The 24046-nt window shown below is 43.4% G+C and overlaps 1 protein-coding gene across 8 annotated transcripts in view; it reads left to right on the top strand.

Moving 5' to 3' along the window:
• Positions 1–3275: 3275 nt before the first annotated feature.
• The window catches only part of AXIN2 (axin 2), a 53061-nt gene continuing 32290 nt past the window's right edge, over positions 3276–24046 (top strand). The window contains exons 1-3 of one of the 8 annotated variants that reach the window (XM_058169487.1): positions 3276–3626; positions 5820–6792; positions 18205–18345. In XM_058169487.1, the coding sequence (XP_058025470.1) occupies positions 5969–6792; positions 18205–18345 (965 nt within the window). In that variant the 5' untranslated portion in view covers positions 3276–3626; positions 5820–5968. Of the gene's footprint in view, positions 3627–3998; positions 4136–4252; positions 4977–5051; positions 5072–5442; positions 5467–5819; positions 6793–18204; positions 18346–24046 lie in introns of those variants that run through there. The other 7 variants (XM_058169489.1, XM_058169486.1, XM_058169488.1 and 4 more) reach the window with 7 other exon arrangements.

Raw genomic sequence — 24046 nt, 5'->3', positions numbered from 1 at the left:
AGATTCTTCACAGAGCCAAATTTTAGCCCACTTTTCAGTCTGTCTAAGCTTGGTTTAGAAATTATGACAAATAATGGCATCAATCATACTTGCAGAGATTGGCCTCATGCATCATAACAAGCCAAGCTTTCTTTAATCAGTATAATTCACACTATATATAAATAAAAATATTTATAGATCCCTCACATCTTGGACATAAACTGTTTCAACTCCTACCCTCAAAACAACGCTATAGAGCACTGCACACCAGAACAACTAGACACAAGAACAGTTTTTCCCCGAAGGCCATCACTCTGCTAAACAAATATTTTCCTCAACATTGTCAAACTATTTACTGAATCTGCACTACTATTAATCTTCTCATCGTTCCCATCACCCATCTCCTCCTACTTATGACTGTATGACTGTAACTTTGTTGCTTGTATCCTTATGATTTATATTGATATTGCTTCCTGATTGCTTATTTGTATGCTATGACTATCATTAAGTGTTGAACCTTAGAATTCTTGATGAAGGTATCTTTTCTTTTATGTACACCGAGAGCCTATGCACCAAGACAAATTCCTTGTGTGTCCAATCACACTTGGCCAATAAAAAAAATCTATTCTATTTTGGGGAGGCATTGAATAAAACACTTTTGTGGCTCTACAGTAGTCTCAGTTATAAATCATAGTTTAAAACTCTTTAAACAGACTGGCTGAATTTGTTGAATAAGCCATAGTTGGGTGGGATGCCATAACTTAAATAATAAATCATGGTTTATAAATCACAATGGCTAGTTTCCCCACATAGCTAGAGCAAGACCAAGCCAACCATATTATTATGCCTATTGCCTTATACATTGTAAGCCGCCCTGAGTCTTCGGAGAAGGGCGGGGTATAAATGTAAACAAACAAAAAAAATATTATAAATGATTGTGTGCAATGAATCTGTGTGTCTGAAGTGGTGGGAAGTTTAGAGATAGTGACCACAACCATGGGATTGAGGACTCACCCCTTTTTTCATCTGCATTCTGTGGGACTTTGTGCAATGTTTAACAAGCATGCCTATTTTGAATAATAGATTTGGGTATTTTTTTTCTCCTTCTGTTCAGTTGCGTCTGATTCTCCGAGATACTCAGTATCTAATTAAAGTTTGCGTTCCATTTATTTTCCCTTCAAGCTGTTTGTTGGGTTATCAGGAAATTAAATCTGGATCTTAGTTTGAGAGAAAACAATTTCTGCAAAGTAAATAGTCAGGAAGGATGCTTTGGGGAGAAAAAGTTGGAGAAAGCATAAAGAAGATCAGGCAAGGAACTCATAAAGATGCATGCAATTTCAATTTTGATCAACAACACTTGAACAAAGAAGAAATTACTGTACTGCTCTTTTAGTGCCCTAAAACAGTCATCTTTGCACCCATGGTATAATTCAATTTGCACTTGTGAGAGTAAATATAGGCTAAAGCAGCATTCTTCCGAATATGCACTTTAAAAGAAAAAAGAAAAGAAAAGAAAAATGTGGTGTCATCTGTATTTGTCCAGCTTTTAGCACAAGGAACAAGGTCTCTGTGCTGGGTGATAAAAATTAATTATAATGTGATTAAAGACAGTTTTTCTTACTGAGAAAAAGACATTTATTTCCAAATCTTATTCATGCTGATTATTCTTATTTCTTAAAGGGCAGTTAAAAAGTGAAATGCCACAAATTTTCACATAGATTTAAACCTCTGTGTGTGTGTGTGAATTCATAAAGGTATGAATTGTGAGACAAATAGATTGGAATCATGACTTGATGCACACTGTGGCACTAGAACTTCACATCAAGTTCAAAAGTTTTGGATTTCTGTTTTCTGGGACGGCCCATAAAATAGTTAAAACCCCCTAAAAGATCTCGACTTTTGTAAGGAGGTGGATTGGCCTGAAACGTGCACGCCAGATCCAGTCCCTAATTAGAACCTTTTGTCTAAAGCCCTTTCTAAAGCATTCCGCGTCTGTTTAATATTTAACATATGGGGGGGGGGTTAAACAGAGTTTTGTTGGTGTGCCAGTTCTATTACAATCAGAGATTGTTTAGTTGGGATGCAGAATAAAAAGAAATAAAAGGAAAAGACTTATTTTTTCTAAGATGAACCCAAGAAGAGGAGGAGGAAGAGGAGGAGGCGGCAGCTGTGGGGTTTAGTTGTGATGCAGAATAAAAATAAATAAAAGGAAAAGGGTTACTTTCTTTCTAAGATGAAGCCAAGAGGAGGAGGAGGAGGAGGAGGAAGAGAAGAAGGAGGGGCTGTGGAAGGGCTACATTGCAAACATGATGGCATCCTCCCTCTGTGAGAGTTGACCATCCCACCCCCCTCCCACCCCCCTCTGCAAAAGAGCAATACAGCCATTGCTGGGCATTGTACGGTGAAAGAAAAGGAAGAGAGTTCAAACAGCAATTGATCTTTATCTCATGGGGGGAAGGGGGGGGAGAGGAAGGAGAGTTTGGAAAAGAAAGGGTTGAGTTGATTGGGCAATAAAAGGGTTAAAGGCAGGGAATGGAGCTGGCAGAACCGGGAGGAGGGAATGCTGCCTGTCCCTTTAAGGTTCCTGCAGCACGAAGAGAATTGCAGGCATAATACGATTGGGGCGGCAGGATCACTTACTTCTGACGTTCCAAAGCCTGGGGGAGTTGGCTAGAGATTGTTTCCCTTTGATAAGGTCCTGGCAACTTAGTAACAACTCGAGAGGCAATAATAATCATCATCGGAGTCTCAAAGCTTCGGCACCAACGTACCTACCAAAACCCTACATCTCCACGGGGAAAGCGGGGGGACCGAAATCCCCAAACTCATTCTTAGCTCTTTAGTTCGGGTTTAACGCCCGGATCTTTTCGGCCGGCGTCTTTGCCTACTGCGATCGGAAGAACTGTAACCTTTTATTTCGGCTTCTTGTTATTATTTTTTTCCTTCTCCCTCTTTCCCCCCGCCCCAAAAAAACACGTAAAAGAAAGAAAAGGTGGTGGGGTGTGTGTGTGTGGGAGGGGAGGGAGGAAGGTGTTGCAGAAAAGACGCCTTATCTCCCTTGCAGGACCGTTCTCTCGGTTGTTCACTTTGATGTGCACAGTTAAACCCACAGCTCAGTGTTTGTTGAAATAGCCCGGAGGACATTTGGTGCAAGGAATGACTGCTTGAAACAGGACCTGGGTTGAAAGAAGGGGGGCGGGTGGGGTGGGGGTCAGGAGAAGTGGGGGAGGGGTCAGGTCTTTTGATTCTCAAACATTCCCCCCCCCTGCGCTCTTTGGGGTTAAAAAAGAAGGAAGAAGGAGAGATTCTCTTCCTCCCCCCCACGCCGCCAACTCTCGCTCTCTTTCCGCTGATATATTTTGGGCAACGTCCTAGTCCCCCCGAGCCCTCCCCGCTCCCCCCCCCTTTTTTTTCTCTCAGATGCTGTTGAGAAGCTTGTGAGGAGGTGGGTGATCGGGAGGAATCAGCGCAGCGTTGCGGATTACTTTTCGCCTTTCCCTATGAGGAGGGCTGAGGGAGGGGTAGATTTTGAGTCCCGGGGGGGGAGGGAAGAGGGCCCCCCCCGCTATTTGGAAGGAAGTGCCGGGCGCCCGATTTAACGGAGGGGGCGGGAGAAAAGCGCCCCACCACCAACTACGGGATCAATGGTAAGTTGCGAAAGAATGTGTGTAATTCCTTCGCCCCTCCCCCCCCGGTTGCTTTGATGTTTTCTTGGCTGGAGCTTTGAAGTTGTGCGGAGAAGCTTGTTTGCGCGTTCGTTTATGAGTAAGCAGACCTAGGAAAAAGAGAGCTGGGTTGGTACGAACCACAGCAGCCACTGAGCTGTGTGTGTATGTATGTATGTGTGTGTGTGAAAGAGAGAGAGTGAATTTAAGGGGGAGGCATCTGCTGGGGAAGGAATGGGTCTTTTCACAGACCTCCCCCCCTCCCCCCCATAAACATCCCGGTAAAGTAGGGAGGAGTTTTGCCTTTGTTTTCCCAGCAATGTTTTGTGACTTGGAAAGGAGGTAGAGACCCAGGGATGGCTTCGGTTGGTAGGTAGGCGAAGGATGCCTTGGCTGCCAGTCCCTCCTCCCGCACCTCTTCGCGTACACCCCTCCCACTTCTGTCAGCACCCTCGATGAACTCCAAAGAGGCGCAGCGTGCTGACTCTGGGGTCAGTTGTTACACAGGAGTTGGAGAAGGCGGCCGGGGAAGGTTTTCCTGTTCTCTCGTTCCTTTCTCTCTCGCTAGCTCTCTCTCTCTTTCCTCTTCTCTCTCTCTCTCTCTCTCTCTCTCTCTCTCTCTCTTCCCCCCCTCCCCAGTTCCTGAGATATCTCAGCAGATCTGCTTACACCCCCCCTTCCCATCAGTCGCCATTTCTGGATATTTTTCTCTCTTTCTTTAATGTTTCCCTCCCTCTGCGGGATGATTCTCTGGGGGTATGGGCTACACTGCCGCCGTCTCCTCCTCCTCCTCCTCAAAATCTATCTAATTTGTGTTTTAAACAATCGCCTTCGTGCCCACCGCCTCTTTGATGGAGTGCTTGTCTAAGTGGGGAAATGCTTGAGGATTCTAACAGCCTGGTCTGGAATGTCTGCTCTTGTTCAGGTATCTTCCAGGACATCCTCCTCCTCCTCCTCCCTTTGAAGCAGCTTTTGAACTTTCTTAAGAAAAGTTGAGGCGAGCAGGAAACCATACAGGGAACTTTTTATGTGTTTATACGCTCTAGGCTATGGGTGGAAGAGGTTGGTGGAAGCCTGGCATTGGGCTGCTCATTTACTGGAGTGGAGTTTGCAGCTCGTTGCGTGTTTGACGGAGTAGCAGCTTTTTTTTCTTCTTTTTCCCCCTTTTCCCTGGATTGACTGGTGGAGTTATGGTGAGCTGGTAAAGAACTTTGGATGCCCATTCTTTGCTGCCTGAGGAGTAGAGAGCACAGCCCTCTTGCCTTAGAGTTGAATTGTGTTTTTTTAAAAATGGTGCTTTGTCGCATGAAAGGGGACCAATGCATGATAAAGGTAGGGATAGCAATGGGGGGGGGTTGGGGGTTGGATTACATGTCAACAGTATACTTGAACCGAGCATGGCTCTTTTCAAAGGCAATGCGCAACTGGTAAGAAAGTCTTCCGTTTTCAACGCGAGGCTGGGCAAATCTGTCTTTGTCTTTCCAGCTTCTTTTCAACCTTTTTTTTCTTTCTTTTTCCTCTCAGGGTACAGTTCAGAGGAGCATCCAGCATTGTGCTTGCTTAGGAGGGTTTCTAGTGATCCTAATCTAAACGTTTCAGGAGTTGAAAGGTTGGGGGGGGAGAGAGAGAAGAGAGAGTGAAATGGAAACCAGATGCTGAGGAAAGCACGTTTTGTTCTTTTGCCGTGAGTTATCTAGCAAAGAGAGAGAGAAGGGAGGGAAGCAAAAGCTGAAGGAATGTTTTTTTTTTTTTTTGCTGCAAACTGGGTTGAACGGCATGGGGATCCGAGATTATTCCTGGGACTCCTCAGATGTTATCATAAGTAGGAAGCGGGGGGGGGGGAAAGGGAGGGAAACCCTTCGCGATGTTTTTCTTTGTGCATGTAGAGGCAGTGCAATAAAGGGGGGGGGAGTTCTTTTCTTGTTTTTGTTCCCAACCCCTCACCCCACCCGGCTCTCTGCCTAGGAGAGTTAAAAGTGTGCCCAGAGTTCAGTCTTCCTCTTTGAAAAGCGTATTTGATACTTTTGATTAGTGCTGCAGATAGCTGTGGTTGCCTCTTTATTTTAATGTGAAGAGTTGAAAAGCCTGTTTACTTTTTGTCTTTGATGTTGCTTGGATCTGGTTTTGATTAGATCAATACTTCTTTCCCCCCCCTCTTTTTTTTTCTTCTTTAAGAGAGAAGACTCTGAGGATCCCCTGCTGACTTGAGAAAGAAAAGAGAGAGAGAGAGAGAGGCACACAGATTGCTGAGGAACTTAAAAAGGGAAAAGAAAAAAAACCCAGAGAGAGAGAGAGAGCTCTACCAGAAGGAACTCCCGGGAACCATGAGCAGCGCGGCATTGCTGACTCACCTCCCAGACCCCAGCAGCAGCTTCAGGGAAGATGCCCCACGACCCCCTGTACCAGGGGAAGAAGGAGAGACACCATGCCATCTGGCTGCCAGTTTCTTTGCCCTAAAAAACCAAAGCTTCAAGGCCATGTCTGTTTCTTCCACACCCAGGAGGAATGAAGATGGTCTTGGGGAGCCAGAAGGCAGTGCATCTCCAGATTCTCCTCTAGCCCGATGGACCAAATCCTTGCATTCTTTGCTAGGAGATCAAGATGGTGCTTATCTCTTTCGGACCTTCCTGGAAAGGGAGAAATGTGTGGATACTTTAGACTTTTGGTTTGCCTGCAATGGCTTCAGGCAGATGGACCTTAAGGATGCCAAAACTTTAAGAGTCGCCAAAGCTATCTACAAAAGGTACATTGAGAATAATAGCATTGTCTCCAAGCAACTCAAGCCTGCCACCAAGACCTACATACGGGATAATATCAAGAAGCAGCAGATCGATTCTGTAATGTTTGATCAGGCACAGACTGAGATTCAGACTGTGATGGAGGAAAATGCTTACCAGATGTTTTTGACTTCTGATATATACCTCGAATATGTAAGGAGTGGGGGAGAAAACCCTGCTTACATTAACAGCAATGGACTGGGCAGCTTGAAAGTGGATTGTGGGTATCTCCCTACCTTGAATGAAGAAGAGGAGTGGAGCTGTGCTGACCTTAAAAACAAACTTTTGCCCTCCATACTTGGACTGTCCAGTAAGACCTTGAGGGCTACAGCCAGTGTCCGAGCTACAGAAACTGTGGAAAATGGGTTCAGGTAAGAGCAATAGATTCCATTTATTATGGGAGGGTGTTAGGTGGTTACAGTGTGTTGCAAAAGGAGTGTGTAAATGAATGTTGTGTTCCTGGTTTAAGTCAAATCTGGCAAAGAGTCTCTCTCATTTTTTGAAGCTTCCTAATTTTGGCATTTATTTCTCGCTGGAGGGGAGGGCTGCCTTTTCCCCTAATACAAAAAAAGGGAGTACATTGTGGTTCTTAAGACCCACCAGTTCTAAACCTCTTTTAGACATCAAAAAGGAACTTCAAAGGGCTCTTGTTCTTTGAGACATGCATTAATTGTTACCACTTTAAACCACATTAAGAGGAACTGGGAAGAGCACCATCTAGGCATGTGAATGAGTAATGAAATACTAGTTTGCCAACTTCATCCCTAGCTGGTGTTGAAATATGTGGATTACATGTAGAAAATGGAGAGCAATTATGTGATGATGGAACTAGAAAATCCATATTATTATTGAGATAACCTGTAAAACTGAACCAAGTTGACTTCAAATAGATGATGACTCCACACAGGTACTTCCATAAGGAATATCAGGTAGTAGCTTGATAAATGAATATTAGCCAAATAAATATGATTTCTTAAGCCAAACAAAACAAGCTTAGCTAAAGGGATGGCTCCAGGTACAGGATATTAGTAAGGGCAAAAGTCAGAGATGAACTGTGCGCTCCAGGTTCAAAGGAAGCTGCTTGATACCAACTTAAAGTGTTGGTCCTTTGAGTTCACCACTTGTCTATTCCAACTAATAGCAGCTCTTCTTGCAGAATACAGTTTTCTACTTGGAAAGGGAGAAGTCAGGATTTCAATCTAGGATTGCTGTTGTTGTTTTCTGTGTGAAGGATTGTGCTTGTATTGTGAAGCTTTCCCCACATGAATGGCATGTAGTCTTCATCTGAAGATTGCTTTTTTCCCCCGTTTGAACATTGTCTTGGTAACCCCAAGAGAATGATGTGTGCTTTCCTTTGGTTGCATTGGCTGCTGAAAGTGGGGCAAGAATTCATCACCCCAAGTGGCAGCATCATCATATTCATCATATTCTCTTTCCGTCATGCAGAGTAGCATGCTCTTCTATGATCTTTCTTCTTCTTATCCCCCCTCCCCTTTTGCCTTCATAAATCAGAATTGGTTGCATATGAAACGATAGAGAAGAAGGACCTTCTCTCTCCCTCTTACTCACTCTCTCTCTCTCTCATGCGCACACACATTCTCTCTCTCTCTCTCTCTGTATTCTGTCTTGCTTTGGGAGTTTCTAAATCTGGTAAGTATTTGACATCTGGTTTACAGGAATTTTGTGAGTGTTTCTGTGATTCATGGACATCAAAGGACTTCAGGCATCTCCTCTTTTTTCAGCTTGTACCGACCATGGCCTGCCTCTAAGAGGAGGGATCTTGAACTGCATCCCTTGTGGGGTTTTTTTTCTTGACTTTTAGCAAAGGGACTATTTAGTCTTTCCTAGGGATAGGACTGGCAAGGCAGCTGATTCCAATCCAGATTTCACTCACAGCAGTATAAATCTGGAGCAGCTCCAGATGTATAAGGAGCAGCTTACAGTTGTTGGCTATGTACATGATGGCATCCATGTATGACATGTTTGTTTCATCTGTTTGATGGGAATGTGCGCTCTATTCTTCTGTCTGAAGACTCAATAAGTTTTTCTTATGGTGCCAGATTTGCAGTAATTCATATCTGCTGTGACAATGAACTTGAGCCTGGAGATAATGATCACTTAGATATATTTATTTTTTTTAGCTTAAGATAAAGACTATAAAGGGCATTTTCTGCTACTGGAATTCCAGAAATAATGTTTTAATATTTGATTGTTTAGTGGTTCTAGAGTAGGATTCACCCCCTCCCCCATGGTTGATTGCATCTTATCATGAATATGTTGATGGTATTTTATAGGGAACTTCTTTACAGCTTTTACATTAAGCAAACTGCTTGATAATCTTCAAAAAGGCATGGAATAAGGTTTGGGGTCTAACTAAGTAGAGAGTAGGATTTGAACTTGAGTTCTAGGATTGTCATGACCCCAGGTTTAGTGTGTGATCTTGGGCACATCAGCTGATCCATTCTCAAACAAAATTTTTCTGCTATGAAATTGAAATAGGACTTACTTATGATTATGTACCTATGGCTCTGTAAGAATTGTTGAGTACTTTTGTTGGAAGTGTCAGATCCAAAAGCAGTTTCTAGACTGGGCTCTTTCAGTCCAGGGCTCTTGATATTGCCCTAGGAAGCAAGCTCAAACTTCTTTTGGTCTAGAGGTCATCAAATGCTATTGGTCTTCTGCTTTAACCAATGCTAAAAATTCTGGGTTTTGTCCCCACTTGGTAAAAGAACTGCTACTATACATATCTAATCTACCTTCTGCTAATGCATCAGTTTAACAGATAGTTATGGAGATTTGGTGTATATTTTCCCCCCCTTCCAATTAACCTACAACTGTAATGCATAATTAACACACAACACTCATCTGATTTGTGTGTTAAATGTATCTATATATGCTGAATGACTTTTGAGGCAAGAAAGCTATTTCAAGGTTGGTCCAAAGGACTATTCACACATGCAAGATGCTGCTCTCTGGCATGTGGACTTGCGATAGTTACTTGGAGATTTGTTACTTTAAGCCCCATACAATGAACCTAAAAATAATTGTCTATGTTGTATTCTAAATGTGCAATATGCCAGTGCTTGGGCCTAGATCAGCCTTCCTACAGTATAGACAATAAGACAAGTTCTGAGTGAAACTAGCTTTACTGCTGGATGAGCTGGATTCAGTGATCAAAAGAGCTGCTGGTTGGCACTTATTGTATGAGAAATAATTCTTAACTGAAGCTAACTTGTATCCACAGTTAAATGACATCACGACAAGGCCTTGCATGTGCAACCATGCCTTTTTCTCATCAGGTTTTTTTTTTTTTTTTTGGAGAAGAGGAGGCAAGTTCTACATTAGTCTCCTATAAAGTTATAAGTACTGCACTGCCAGCGTTAAATAATCATACATGCCTCTACCTAGAACAGGGGTCTCCAACCTTGGTCCCTTTAAGACTTGTGGACTTCAACTCCCAGAGTCCCTCAGCCAGCAAAGCAAAGCAAAGCAGAGCAAAGCAAAGCAAAGCTGGCTGAGGAACTCTGGGAGTTGAAGTCCACAAGTCTTAAAGGGACCAAGGTTGAAGACCCCTTACCTAGAAGGACACACCAATTTTCACAGCCTGATTTAACAGTTTCTTGACAAAGCATGCCATAAGTTTGGGTTTTCAAGTTTACCACATGAAAATGTGTGTGTCGTCAATTAGACGCCATTTTGCTTTCTCCACCCCCAATCTCTATATCGCTGTGAATTGAAAATTGGCTACAATTTTTCAGCACCCTCTTGCTTGGGCTGAAAATGATAGTTTGACGCTTTGTATAAAGCAGGAAGGCAAAATTGAAAGAAAAAAATGGAGAAGGAAAAAGGAGTTTTTATTAAGGGTCACTGTAAATACTGCGAAAGGGATTCACCCCTTAAGTTTCCTCTGCAGTTCACATCCGTTTGTAACTTAGTACATGGAAGGTCATCTTAAGTAATAGTTTATGTTCCATGTTGCCTGCTCTATCTCTTTCATGTACTCTATCTAGAAAGAGTGCATAAAAGAGTAACAAAGATGATTGGGGGCTAGAGGCTAAAACATGAAGAATGGTTGCAGGAATTGGGTATGTCTAGTTTAATGAAAAAAAGGACTAGGGGAGAAACTCAACAGCAGTATTCCAATATTTGAGGGGCTGCCACAAAGAAGAGGGGAGTCAACCTATTCTCCAAAGCACCAAAAGGCAGGACAAGAAACAATGGATGGGAACTGATCAAGGAGAGAAGCAACCTAGAACTAAGAGAAATTTCCTAATAGAACAATTGCCCAGTGGAAAGGCTTCCCTTCAGAAGTTGTGGGTGCTCCATCAGTGGAGGCTTTTAAGAAAAATACTGGATAACTACTTGTCTGGAATGGGACAGGGTTTTCTGCTTGGGCCTCTTGTGGCTTAACAGGCTAATGCAGCTGCCTGCAATTACAATTACTGCAGGTTCGAGTCCCACCAGGCCCAAGGTTGACTCAGCCTTCCATCCTTTATAAGGTAGGTAAAATGAGGACCCAGATTGTTGGGGAGGCAATACAAGCTGACTTTGTATATAATATACAAATGGATGAGACTATTGCCTTACATAATGTAAGCCGCCCTGAGTCTTCGGAGAAGGGCGGGATATAAATTAAAAAAAACAAAAAAAAACAAAAACATGAAGTTGGACTAGAACAGGGGTCTCCAACCTTGGTCCCTTTAAGACTTGTGTACTTCAACCTTGGAGGTCTTCTAGTCCAGGGGTCTCCAACCTTGGTCCCTTTAAGACTTGTGGACTTCAACTCCCAGAGTTCTGAGAGTCTGGGAGTTGAAGTCCACAAGTCTTAAAGGGACCAAGGTTGGAGACCCCTGGACTAGAAGACCTCCAAGGTCCCTTCCAATTTTGTTATTCTGCTAATGTCCTCTTTGATGATGAAGAGAAGCTACTACCTGCTCCTTGAAAATATTTCCCACCATTCAGTCTTAAAGTGATGGGAGCTTTTGGTGGCCTTGAAGAAAAATAGGATGGAGATCCCTACACAGAGGAGTTACAAGATAGCTTGATGAGATTTGGTTGCAATTAAGGTGTTAGTGCGGTCAAAATCTTTTTTCCCCTATTTTTCAAAGTAACTACCTTTAATTGGTTTGCTCATTGTATGTTAGGTTTGTAAGGTTTGCAAATCTTGGATTTCCCCTCCCCCCCGTTTTAATTTTTTAATTCTGTGTGAAGACTTCTCCATCCATTTCGTTGAAATGCTGGAAAAAAAAGTTGTAAACTAAGTTTCCCAGGGATTTATAAAACTTCGATGGTGCTTACCATTCCTATTGAACTTCAAAGCAATAGTTTCGAAGCTCTTTCTTGTTGAAAATGATGAACTCTCCAAAGTGACTGCTTACACTACTGAAGAGGCTCTTCTTAACCCTCCCATAGGGATGCGTTGTAAACATAACTTCCAGTGGTTGCTGCGCTGGCATGTTTCACATTGCATGTGCTTGAAAAGAAAAGGCCTATAGGATCCCACCCCCCCAAAGAGCCCGGCTGGTTCTGTACAGATGGTGAGCATCTTGAAACCAGATACTTTACAACAACAAGCTCTGATGGGCCTGGGTTGTGTTAAAACAAGACATGAAACAGTTCCAAGGAGAGCAATAAAAGGTAAAAAGGCTTCAATTGCCCCCTTTCCCTAAAAAATAACAATAATGAAAAAAATAACACCATTAACGGTGTACTGAAAGTTGACATTTCAGAAGCAGAGATGCCCTTTCAGGAGAATTGGCTTTGTTTATAGGGGTAGAATTGCCATTCCTTCCCACCCTTCCAGTAAAAAAAAAAATCCTGTTAAGAAACAAAAAATAAAATAAAATCAGACTCTTCTCCATATGTCATGCTTAGTTCCTTCCTTCCTTCCTTCCTTCCTTCCTTCCTTCCTTCCTTCCTTCCTTCCTTGTGTCCTTCTTTCTTCCATCTGTCCTTCCTTCCTTCCTTCCTTCCTTCCATCTGTCCTTCCTTCCTTCCTTCCTTCCTTCCTTCCTCCCTCCCTCCCTCCCTCCCTCCCTCCCTCTTCTTTTGGATATCTTGAGCTTCCCACTAAAAAAAAATATTAGTGCATTTTGGGAATGAGTGCAGCAGTCCCAGATGTGCAGAAATAGTTCCTTCTCTGGCAGTGCTGTCTCCTTGCAAAGGTCAGCTTGAGCTAGAGAAACTCCACCCCTACTCTTGGCCAATACTCCTTTGAAGAGGTGGGCTGCCCCTCTGTGTGTTCCACCCTGTCCACCCCCACCCTCTTCTTTACAAAGGTCGGTGGACCCCAGTGAAATGGAGGAATGCAACAGACAGGAGAGAAGAGACATGTAGCTTGTGTCAACAGTGAGCAAAGGCTACCTAAGAAGGGGGAAAGTGGGCAATTGGGATGCACGAACTAGAGGGACTAGAACCATGAGGGCGAACCTGTGGCATACATGCCAGAGGTGGCATGCAGAGCCCTCTCTGTGGGCACGCACACTGTTTCCAGCTGCTCTTCTGGTTTCTGCCGGGCACATGCCCACCCACCGGCCGGCTGGTTTTCGGGTTTATGGTGCTCTGGCGTGTGCATGTTACGTGCACAGACGTTCTGGTTTGGGCATTGGGTGACAAAAAGGTTCGCAATCACTGGAGTAGAATATTAGAGGGTGAAATGATGTTTTTCGTTAAAGATGCCAGGCTGTTCTGCCACTCTCTGCAAGTGGCTTGAGGGGATGTTTTTTAATAAATAATTTTAAAAAGGACACCCTTCTTATGCCTTGGCTTTGCAGAAGTGAATTTCTTTTCCACCCATCCCGCCTTCCGAGCTCCTTAACGGCAACTCTTGATTAGAACAAGTGATTCTGAACATGGAACAACGTGTGTTGCAACGAGCAATTATCTCGCCAGTGAAAAAAGAGTTACCAAGCTGAGTTTCTTCCGGATGAGGGATGTGGTCTGGCCCCTGTGAGATCTGTGCCGTGGAATGTTCTGGAAGTGGTGTACATTTGACAGCCGGGATGGGGTGGGGGTGGGGGTGCCCTTTCATTCCTTTTTCAGTATTTTATGGAACAGGCATCTGGAACAAGGGGTGACTGCTTCAAATAAGGAACATCTGGTAAACCTCAGCTTGGATTCCAGGCTTTTAAGAACTGAAGAGTTAAAGGTGTTGCTGTCAGTGAGGAAGATCTCCTTAGACCTTCCGTCTCTAAGCGGTCCTCCCAATTCTGCACATTTTTGTACTTGGTGTTGCCATCTTGCTCTCCGCTTTAAAGTCTTCTGTGTGAAGGGTGTTCATCCAGTGCTGGTTACCCTGTATGTAAACATCTCCCCCCTTGTAAAAGGTAAAGGTAAAGGTTGCCCTCGCACATATCTGCTAGTCGTTCCCAACTCTAGGGGGCGGTGTTCATCTCTGTTTCAAAGCTGAAGAGCCAGCGCTGTCCGAAGACGTCTCCGTGGTCATGTGGCCAGCATGACTCAACACCAAAGGCGCATGGAACGCTGTTATCTTCCCACCAAAGGTGGTCCCTATTTTTCTACTTGCATTTTTTGCGCTCTTTCGAATTGCTAGGTTGGCAGAAGCTGGGACAAGTAACGGGAGCTCACGCCATTACACGGCAGCATTAGGGATTTGAACCGCTGAACTTCTGACCTTTCGATCGACAAGCTCAGTGTCTTACCAACTAAGCCACTGTGTCCCCTTCTCCCCCCTTGTGGTCTTGTTTTATTCAACTTTATCGTTTTCATGGGATTGCCAAGTTGGTTTCATGACGTTGATCTATTTCTATGGTTTTATGGTATCTCATAGCCAGAGTCACTTTGGGTGAGATGGGTGGTCATATGAATTTGACAAATAAATAAATTACTCAAACTACTAGTGTGACAATGCAGGTAATTCTCAATTTACAACCATTGGTTTAGTGACTGCTCAAAGTTACAATAACACTGAAAAACCTATGACCATTTTTCACACTTATGACCATCGCATCCCCCCCATGGTCATGTGATCAAAATTCAGACAGCTGGCTACTGGCTCATGTTTATAACAGTTGCCGTGTCGTGGGGTCATGTGATCACCTTTTGCAACCTTCTGACCAGCAAAGTCAATGAGGAAGCTAGGCTCACTTAACAACCGTGTTATTAACTTAACAACCATGTTGATTTGCTTAACAGTTTAAAGAAAAGTCATAAAATGGGGCAAAACTCAATTATCTTGCTTAGCAATGGAAATTTTGGGCTCAATTGTGGTCATAAGTCAAGGACTACCTGTATCCTGTTGCTATCCAAAATTGAGCTGCCAGGTTGACCCAGAATTAAAAAAAAAAAAAGAAACAAGGAATATCTTTTAGTGTGCTCACCACACATAAAAAAGAAACTTTTGTGCATTCCTCCTTAAGATTATAGATCGATGAGGAAAGATTGATTTGCTCTTCAAATCAGACTCCTGCTTTCCCATTAGACCTCCCTGCCTTTGGAGGCCCTCTGCTTTCTCCTCCGAAATCAGATGCTCATTGGCTGGTTTTGAAGCCATAGCCTTTCTATCAAGATGACAGGGCACAGACAATAACCCTAAAATATTGTGGGTTGGCTTACTACTAATTCAGGGGTGAAATGCTACCGGCTTGGATCGGTTCCCGGTAGTGATGGCGGAGGGTGGTTTGGAGAACCAGTAGCGATGATAGCACGAGGCTCCGCCCACCTGCCCGGTCATTGTTACTTCCTGGCTTTAACCAGGAAGAAACCTGTTTTTTACCCTCTGTGCATGTGCAGAAGGGTTTGCGCATGCACAGAGAGTCCGTGCGTGTATACAGTGCGTATACTTCCGAACCAGTGGGGAAGGTAAGCCGATTTCACCACTGCACTAATTCCTAGTATTCATCAGATTTCCCAAACACATTGCATTAGTCTGTCTAGAGTTCCTGTAATGTACTGCAGGTTTACAATGAATTTTATTATAAATTGGAGGCAGAAGGGAGTCCTGTGTCTTTAAGGTCACACTGTGAGTTTGTGGCCCTGATAAAATTTCAGGAAAGTCAATTCATCTCTTTAATGGTGATGCTCATTTGCCCCATTTCAAACCTTTCTGCTTCCTTTTTCTTTTTTCTTTTTATTGAAAAAGTTTTTACAAAAAAGCTTTTTTCCCCTCCCCCCTCTACCCCCCTCCCCCCTCCCTTCAAAAACCCCCTCCCCCCCGCCGACTTCCCGGAACAAACACAAGGTATAGTTTAAAAATAAAACAAGCATATGCTAAAAATTTTCCCTCCTAACGCAATTATACTCCTGCAATTCTCATCAAATCCTAACCTCCCCCATAGCAATCAGAAATCATACATCTTAATCATTCAAAGGCAGTCTGATATCTCTTAGTCTGATATCTATTTTGGATATAGTCAATCCATTTTTTCCATTCATTTTAAGTATCTTTCCTGCGTATTGTCTCCTTTCTGCTTCCTTTTTCATGAAGAAGAAGTAAGAATAATAAAATTCAATGTTTTAGTGGGAAAGTTGTTGAGTATATATTGAGCCAAGGTAGCGCAGTGGTTAGAGTGCAGTACTGCAGGCTATTTCTGCTGACTGCCGGCTGCCTGCAATTTGGCAGTTCAAATCTCACCAGGCTCAGGGTTGACTCAGCCTTCCATCCTTCTGAGGTGGGTAAAATGAGGACCCCTAAAATGTTTGGGGAGGGGAGAGAGACTGGAGATGTAAACCACTTAGAGAGGACTGCAAAGCACTGTGAAGCACTATATAAGTCTAAGTGCTATTGCTATTTGGTGGGGCGTGGCTGGGGACCCTGACCAAAATGGAAATGTTATATACAGGTAATCCTCGATTTACAAACATTCATTAGGGACTGTTTAAAGTTACAATGGCACTGAAAAAAAAAGACTTATGGTCATTTTCACGCTTACCTTGCAGTATCCCCATGGTCACGTTATCTGAATTTGAACTAATTGGCAATTACTTCATATTTATGACAGTTGCAGTGTCTTGAGGTGATGTGATCAGGTTTTTTGACCTGACAAAGTCAATGGAGGAAGCTAAATTACTTAACTGTAGTGATTCACTTAACAACTATGGCAAGAAAAAGTTGTAAAATGGGCCAAAACTCATTTAAAAACTGTCTTGCTTATCAACAGAAATTTTGGGCTTAATTGCTGTCGTAAGTTGAGGACTACCTGTAGTGAAGGGGTATTATTAAGGGATAGGCTGAGGGGAGGTAGCTTGATAGCTTTTTGGACAATTTTTGAACACTGGCTGGTCAGAGTATCAGTGCCATAATGTTGAGTAAGATTGTCAAACTCAAGGCATGGGGCCCAGATCCAGCCTTTGGGGTTGCTAGATCTGGCCCACAGGGCCGCCCTGGAAGCACCGAAGGACTGGCCAGCAAAAACGGAGCTTGGTTGGGCCACAGAGGGTTGCAGGAGGCTGTCGCAGCTGAAAACTGAGCTCGTGAGGGCTGTGGGCGGCCCCCCCCAAGCTCCATTTTCACTGGCAGAGGGTTGCAGGAGGCCATCACAACTGAAAACGGAACTCGGGACCTCATTTTTGCTGGCAGAGCGCTCGGACCACCACAGGCACCCCCCTGGACACGAGTGACAAGCTGGCCATACCCCCCCCAGCCCCCCAAAGACAAACACAGTGATGATGCAGCCCTCAATGAAATCGAGTTTGACACTCCTGGTGCAGAGTGTCAGTTTTGCAAAGTGCAATAGAGTTATAGCCTTTTTACTTCTAAAACAAAATTGCAGAGCAGTTTATCATATGGTAAATGTGAGAAATGAACAGAGATCTTCTCGTGGGCAGTTGGGCTTTGTCCTAGTTAAGTAGGCTTAGCATTCATGAAGGCAGCCTCTGCCTGCTTAAATAGGACAAAGTCCAACTGTTCACAAGAAGATCTTATTTCAGGGTAGATAGAGATGGGGTTATGCTTAAAAAATGGTGTTGACAGCTAGAGTGACTTTTATTGATGGTCCCTTTTTCTATTCTATCTAGACCTGGGGTCTCCAACCTTGGCACCTTTAAGACTTGTGGACTTCAACTCCCATAATTCCTCAGCCAACATGGCTGGCTGAGGAATTCTGGGAGTTGAAGTCCACAGGTCTTAAAGTTGCCAAGGTTGGACACCCCTGATGTAGATCTCTATCATCTTTGAAATAGCAAGACCTAGAAGGAGGGCAAGTGTGTAAATTGGTAAAACATAGTTTCTAAGACCAGGAAGACAAAGGGTTAACCAAGCTCAGTAATATGACTAACTTACCTCAGAGGTTTTATTGTCAGGATAAGTTAAGAGTAGAAATACTTGAAGATAGCTCCTTGGAAGAATGGAGGAAAGGAATGCAAGTTGGATGAATTTTTTTTTCCAAGCAGTTCAATAGTTGGTGCCTTGAAGTCATGGATAAGCAACCTGGTGCCCTTCAGAGGTCTGGGACTGAAGCTCCCACAATCCCATAATTAGTGGCTGGAGTTAAGGAGAGATGAAGTCCAAAAACATTGTGAGAGCTCCAGATTCTCTATCCCTAATTTAAAATATCCTGTGAAGTCATTGAGACAGGCGACCTATGAAATTATGTGGGAAAGCTTAAAGCAGTGGGAAGAAAGCTTAAACTGTGGTCCATCTTAAACACTTCTCATTTTCAAGAATTCCGTGGAATCCGTGGTGGTTTTTTTTCCCCCTCCAAGTGTTGGGAATGTTAGGTCTGTAGTTTGCCTTGAGTAACTGCTACCTTACTCTTTGGTCTCTGAAAGTTTGCATTTCCTGAGTTCAAAGACTAACAGGGCACTCTGTTTTTGCTCATTTCTAGGTCCTTCAAGAGGAATGATCCAGTTAACCCTTATCATGTGAATTCTGGCTATGTCTTTGCTCCTGCTACTAGTGCAAACGACAGTGAAATTTCTAGTGACGCTCTGACTGACGATTCTATGTCAATGACCGACAGCAGTGTGTAAGTACTTCCATCATTGGAATTGGAGAGTAGTAAATTTTCTGGGCTATCCTTCCTACTAAACTGAGCACATGATTGGAACAGAACAGTATATGCGGCAAAAATAAGATTTGGTCTCCACCGTTTTCATTGCTTGACAGAGATTATTCTTCCAAAGTCTTGTTCTCCTGAAAAACCTACACAGTTTGTTTCTGCCCCATGGAGCACGTTTGTAAGTTGTCCCTTATTTGCTGTCTTGTTTCAGGTGTTTTTAGGGCTGTGTGTGCTATCATTAAATAATGAACCAAGTGCTAAAAAAATAAATTACTTCCTTTAGGAAGTGCTCTGAGGTTATTGCTGCGCTTCCAAGTACAATTGATCTGAAAGGCAAGTGACCTCTTGTGCCAGTATTAAAACTAGAATGAGAGAAGACTTGGCCTGTTTTCTTTTAGTTTCCCTCTAGAAGGGGAATGGTATCCTCTGCAAAAATCTTGACTGAGAAAGGAAGGAAGGAAGAAAAGAAAGAGAAAAAGAGAGAAAAAGAAAGAAAGAGGAAAAAGAAAATGAAATGAAGAGAAAGAAAGGGAGGAAGAGATGGAGAGAGAGAAAGAAAGAAAAAAGAAAGAAAGAAAGAAAGAAAGAAAGAAAGAAAAGAAAGGAAAAAGAAAAAAGAAATGAAGAGAAAGAAAGGGAGGGAGGGAGGAAGAGAGAGAGAGAGAGAAAGAGAGAGAGAAAGAGAGAGAGAAAAAGAAAAGAAAGAAAGAAAGAAAGAAAGAAAGAAAGAAAGACTGACTGACTTTTGGTCAGCCTTTATACAATCTCTGGTGGTTAAATTGCATTAAGTTCTTTTCTCTCTGCCCTCCTGTTTTCTCAAATTGTAATCTCTACCCTGTTTCTGAATGGAGGCAGTGCTTTATTATTGAAATATTCCAGGATATTAGGACATGGTACATTTTGCTGTTGAAAGAAGTTTTAAAAACGTTGATCGGTTTTGCTATAATTAAGGGTTTCTCTACTTCCTTTTGTGAGTCAGCTGATGCCCTGGGAGTAAATCTAGAAGCCCCCTGAGATGGAATGCAGAGTAAACATCCCTTGGGTGGCCCTTGCAGGCACTCAAGACAGATTTGATGTTGTTCATGTTTCTTCATGGAAGCCAACCATTTAAAGGTAGTCCTCGACTTATGACTCCAATTGAACCCAAATTTACTGTTGCTAAGTGAAACGTTTGTTAAGAGAATTTTTGCCCCATTTTACAACCTTTCTTGCCAGGGTTGTTAAGTGAATCGCTGCAGTTGTTAAGTTAGTAACATGGCTGTTAAGTGCAACTGGCTTCCCCATCGACTTTGCTTGGCAGAAGTTCGCGAGAGGCGATCACGTGACCCGAGGACAAGGCAACCGTCATAAATATGAATCGGGTGCCAAGCATCTGAGTATTGATCTCATGACCGCAGGGGATGCCGCAACGGTCGTAAAGTGTGAGAAATGGGTCTTACGTCCCTTTTTTCAGCGCCGTTGTACCTTCGAACGGGGTCACTGAATGAACTGTTGTAAGTCGAGGACTACCGGCATATGACCACTGGGGACTTTCTTTGGCCTTAAATGGTACAGATTAGCTTCATTTTTTGTTGTTGTTGTCCAATCTCCCTGAAACAATCGTGAAAACTGGCTCTCCCATTTCTTACAGGGCTACAGTGTGGGCTTGCCTATCCCTAAAGAGGATCGCCAAAACTGGCTTGCCAGGATGGGGTGGGCCCATCCTAGAGCCTCCTCCATAGAGTTAGTCATTTCTGGGCTAGCAATGGCTCCTTACAGCTGGGATCCTTATACCCTCTCTTCAGGGCCAGGCCAATTGTAGGGCCTTCTGCAGAGGAGAGGCCTGAGTGAGAAATAAACTGCAAAGGGGGGCAGGTGGGGGGGGTGGATGGATGAAAGGCTTAACTGAATCCCTTTCAGCCCATTGTTCATCTAGGGGAGCTTAGGAGAGGATAAGAGGTTAGCAGGCAGCTTTGAAATTGACTTGAACAAGTGAATAGGCGCTCCCCCTTAAAGCAGGGCATAAAAGAAGCTAGCCTGTTTGCTCCTGCCATAACAAGAGCTCCTTCAGGTCACGAGGAGCCAGGGAAGCTGGCTTGATTTATGCCGCTGGGGAGGCATTAGAACAGACAAAACATGGATTTCAGTTAGGATCCCGGATGGTTACCTAGCACGAAGGAGCCAATTTTCTTCACCTGCTCCTGCTGCCAACTCCAGCCCAGGTTTTTCTGCATTTGACTTGTTTCCCTTGCCCCCGGGGTGTACAAAGGAGAAACTTGAGCAAAAGATCGAAGGGGAAAGGTATTTTCTGTCCCAGGCTGGAGGAATGGACTGAAAGAGGAAAAAGAAAAAAAAGGGGGAAAAAAGGGCCATTGCTTCTGTGGTAGGTTGACTTTTCCTTTGATGCTGTGGCAAACGACATCAGTGCCTTTTCCTGTAGGTTTTGTTAACTTCCCAATTGTGCATTTAGCTTTGCCTCTTGGGTGGGAGGCAATGTAGAGAGAGACATGAAGCCAGGGTGAGCTGGGCTGGAAGGTTTGGTGGCCTTCCTAGAAGGGAAGACAAACGGCACTTTGTGTCTGAATTTGCAGTTAATCTCAAAAGCATCCTGGCGACGGTTTTGGTTGCTCATGTGCTCTTTTGGTGCCGACCACAAAGCACCTCCAATTTCCATGTCTTGATTGGAGGGAAGGAAATAGAGAGAAGAAAGAGGGCTGAAAGGGAGCGTCTTATTATTTGGTTATATCTTATTTATGGATTTACTTTGGACCCAGGGGAATACTGCTGAGTGAACTTCAAATATTACCTTATCTTACAAACCAGGCTTTTGATGTTGGCAAGATCAGAGGCTGTGCTCCACAGCCATTGCCAAATGAAGATGGGAGTGAATGCATATGCGCCAAAGCCTGAGATTTCAAAAGAAGCAGTAAAACTACATTCAAGTTAGGTCAGGCACATCTAAGTCAAAAGGCTAAGATAATTGGCTCAGCTTAAATGGCAGCTGACTGGAAAGGAGACTTCAAAACTAGTGTTTCCCCAGAAACAGATTGGCTTAGTCCCAGAGTGGTTAGCTAAAATGTTTATAATTAAACTGTGCTCCTCGCTGCCTAAAATTGTGCAGTCCTTTATTCTAGACTTAGATTTAAATACACATGCACACACACACACAGGCAGGCAGGGGCAAGAAGGAGAAAGCTAGTGGACTGGCATGGTTATCTTGTCGTCTTCCAAAAAACACCGTCCCACTTTTGAGGCCATTGAACTCTTGTATGTAAAAAGCTTTCAAATATTTGAGCATTGGGCAGAAACATTTGGCGTCCCCTCCTCTCAGATCTCATCTTACTTTCAAGTGGCCGAGTGTGGCATCTACAAGATTCTTCTAGTTGAGGATTATAACAGCCTTACAATAGATTTTAAGGCGGATTTGAAATCAACCCCAACGTATTTACCAAACAGTCTTCTTATCTGAAGGCTTGCCTTGTCTGTCTTCCTTGCCTTCGTGGCTACCCTTACGGAATCTTCCTTGCTCCTATTTTTCAGATGAGAAACTTGTGGGGATGTTAGAAGTCCACACCACCAAGGCTGTTTGGTGCATGTGTGGCTGAAAGAAAGCTTGAAACCAAAATAAATATCCCCGGGGCAAAATGACTCCTCTCTCTCTCCTCTGTGCCTTAATTGGCTTCTTTGGCTACCCTAATTTTAAATTTGAGAAGCAGCTGTCTGTCTCGTTCGCACGAATGCATTATCAATTCTTGCCTTGTTCCAGTGCTCTTTTATTTTAAATATTCAAGACCCAAAAATGCTCAAATCCTCATTAGGACACCCAGTTCTGTTTCTCAGGCTATTAAGGAATGCCCTCCTCCTAACATGACACTCATTGAGCCTTTTATTTAAGTTCAATTAACAGCTTGTTCCAAGATAGAGGCTGTTGTTAAGCGAGCCAATTCAGAGGATCCCTCTCATTTCTCCAGATTGCTGCGTTGGGGAGTCTTCCAAACACTGGGGAGAATTGGAGGGGCTACCTGGATGGACAAGGAGCATTGAATTAGGACAAAGTGATACAGAGGGGCTGATAGCCTCATATCACGAAGGTTTCATTAGGGAGAAGGCCCTCTTTTCAACCACCAAGAAATTCCCAAATGAGATATAACGAAACCAAGTTTGTTTTTTTTAAACCCAAGTACTATAGATAAGGATTTAGGTTAGTTAAAATATATGTAATAAAAATCAGAGCAATCTATCAGTACAAGATGAATCATTAAGCCCCCTCACCCCTGACCTCTATGGCTGAGTATCCTGCTGGCTAACCAATAACAGGCGAAAAGAAGACACAGTTTTATATTGAATAATCAGAGACCCCGTGGCTTCCCTATCCGGCATTTTCTTTCTAAACTGGAAGAGGTTTTTCATATTTTCAGTCAGGTTTTTTTGTCCCCCAAGGCCCTCTTGTGTGAAAGCATAAAGATTGCCTCACACACACAGAAACTCACATACACTTTAATGCAGTGGTGGGTTGCGGCAGCGGCAGGAGGCTCCGCCTACACGCCCAGGCAGAAGTGTCGTGCACACGTGTGAGCACGCACACGCCCGTCAGCAAATCAGTAATAACTGAAATTGAAACCCACTATTGCTTTAATGCTCTACACCAGAGGTCTCCAACCTTGGCAACTTTAAGACTTGTGGACTTCAACTCCCAGAGTTCCTCAGCCAGCTTCGGTGGCTGAGGAGCTCTGGGAGTTGAAGTCCACAAGTCTTAAAGTTGCCAAGGTTGGAGACCTCTGCTCTACACTCTTGATTCCCAGGTGTTTCCCGTATGGGATCACTTAATATTTACTCATGACTTTTTCCCTCTCACCCCATTACTAAAACACGGCCAGTTCTCTGTCCCTAAATGTTCTCATTTGTATTATTTTAGCTTAGGTTCTTTGCTCTGCTCCATGTAGTTGAGATGTGTCTATCTCGTTTTAGGCTGAGATGCCTCTACTTTGTTTTTATGTATGTTGTAAAGTTCTGTTGGTCCGTAGGATAGTTTTTGACAAGCGGCATGGGGGATTCTTAACTGAGCCCCTGCTCTAAGTTGTATGATTTGAAATTGTAAAAATTTCGTATCTTGGATTTGGTTTAAAAAAATTGTTTCTTCTCTCTCCGCCTCAATATTTTCCCCAGATTTAATAGGTTTGAGAGATTTGTCTTCTCTTTCTCTGGTTGAAGAGACATTTCAGGTGAAAAACGAATGCAGTGAAATTGTTATGTTGCTTTGAAAGAGGCAAATGTTGTGTATTCTTCCAGAGGATATCTGGAACGGCATCTGGTCTGCCATAGATGAATGATGGCTTTTTAATGTCTTGATGTCTTGGAACTTGAAGATTAAGAAGTGTTTGTGATGTTTCACAGTTGTGCGATAGCTTGTGTGGCAGCACAAATACAAATATGGGAAAGGCTTTCCTTGGCTTGATGGTGCTCCCTTTTACTTCTACTTCCAGTGTAAATTCATTTGTGATGGGCTGCTTAATCTAACCCAAAATTCCACTGCTGTCTGGCTCTTAATTCTAGTTTATTTGGAGATCACGGTGCAGTCTTCAAAAAGTTTTCATGGAGATAAGCCCAACAATATTCACAATGTATGCAGCTGAACATCCCCACATTTTCTTAGTAGGAATTCTTGATTTCCTTGAGTTTGTTTCAAGAA

The sequence above is a fragment of the Ahaetulla prasina genome, chromosome 2 (assembly GCF_028640845.1).
Source record: "Ahaetulla prasina isolate Xishuangbanna chromosome 2, ASM2864084v1, whole genome shotgun sequence".
Taxonomy (NCBI): domain Eukaryota; kingdom Metazoa; phylum Chordata; class Lepidosauria; order Squamata; family Colubridae; genus Ahaetulla; species Ahaetulla prasina.
This window is presented reverse-complemented; position numbering and strand designations above follow the sequence as displayed.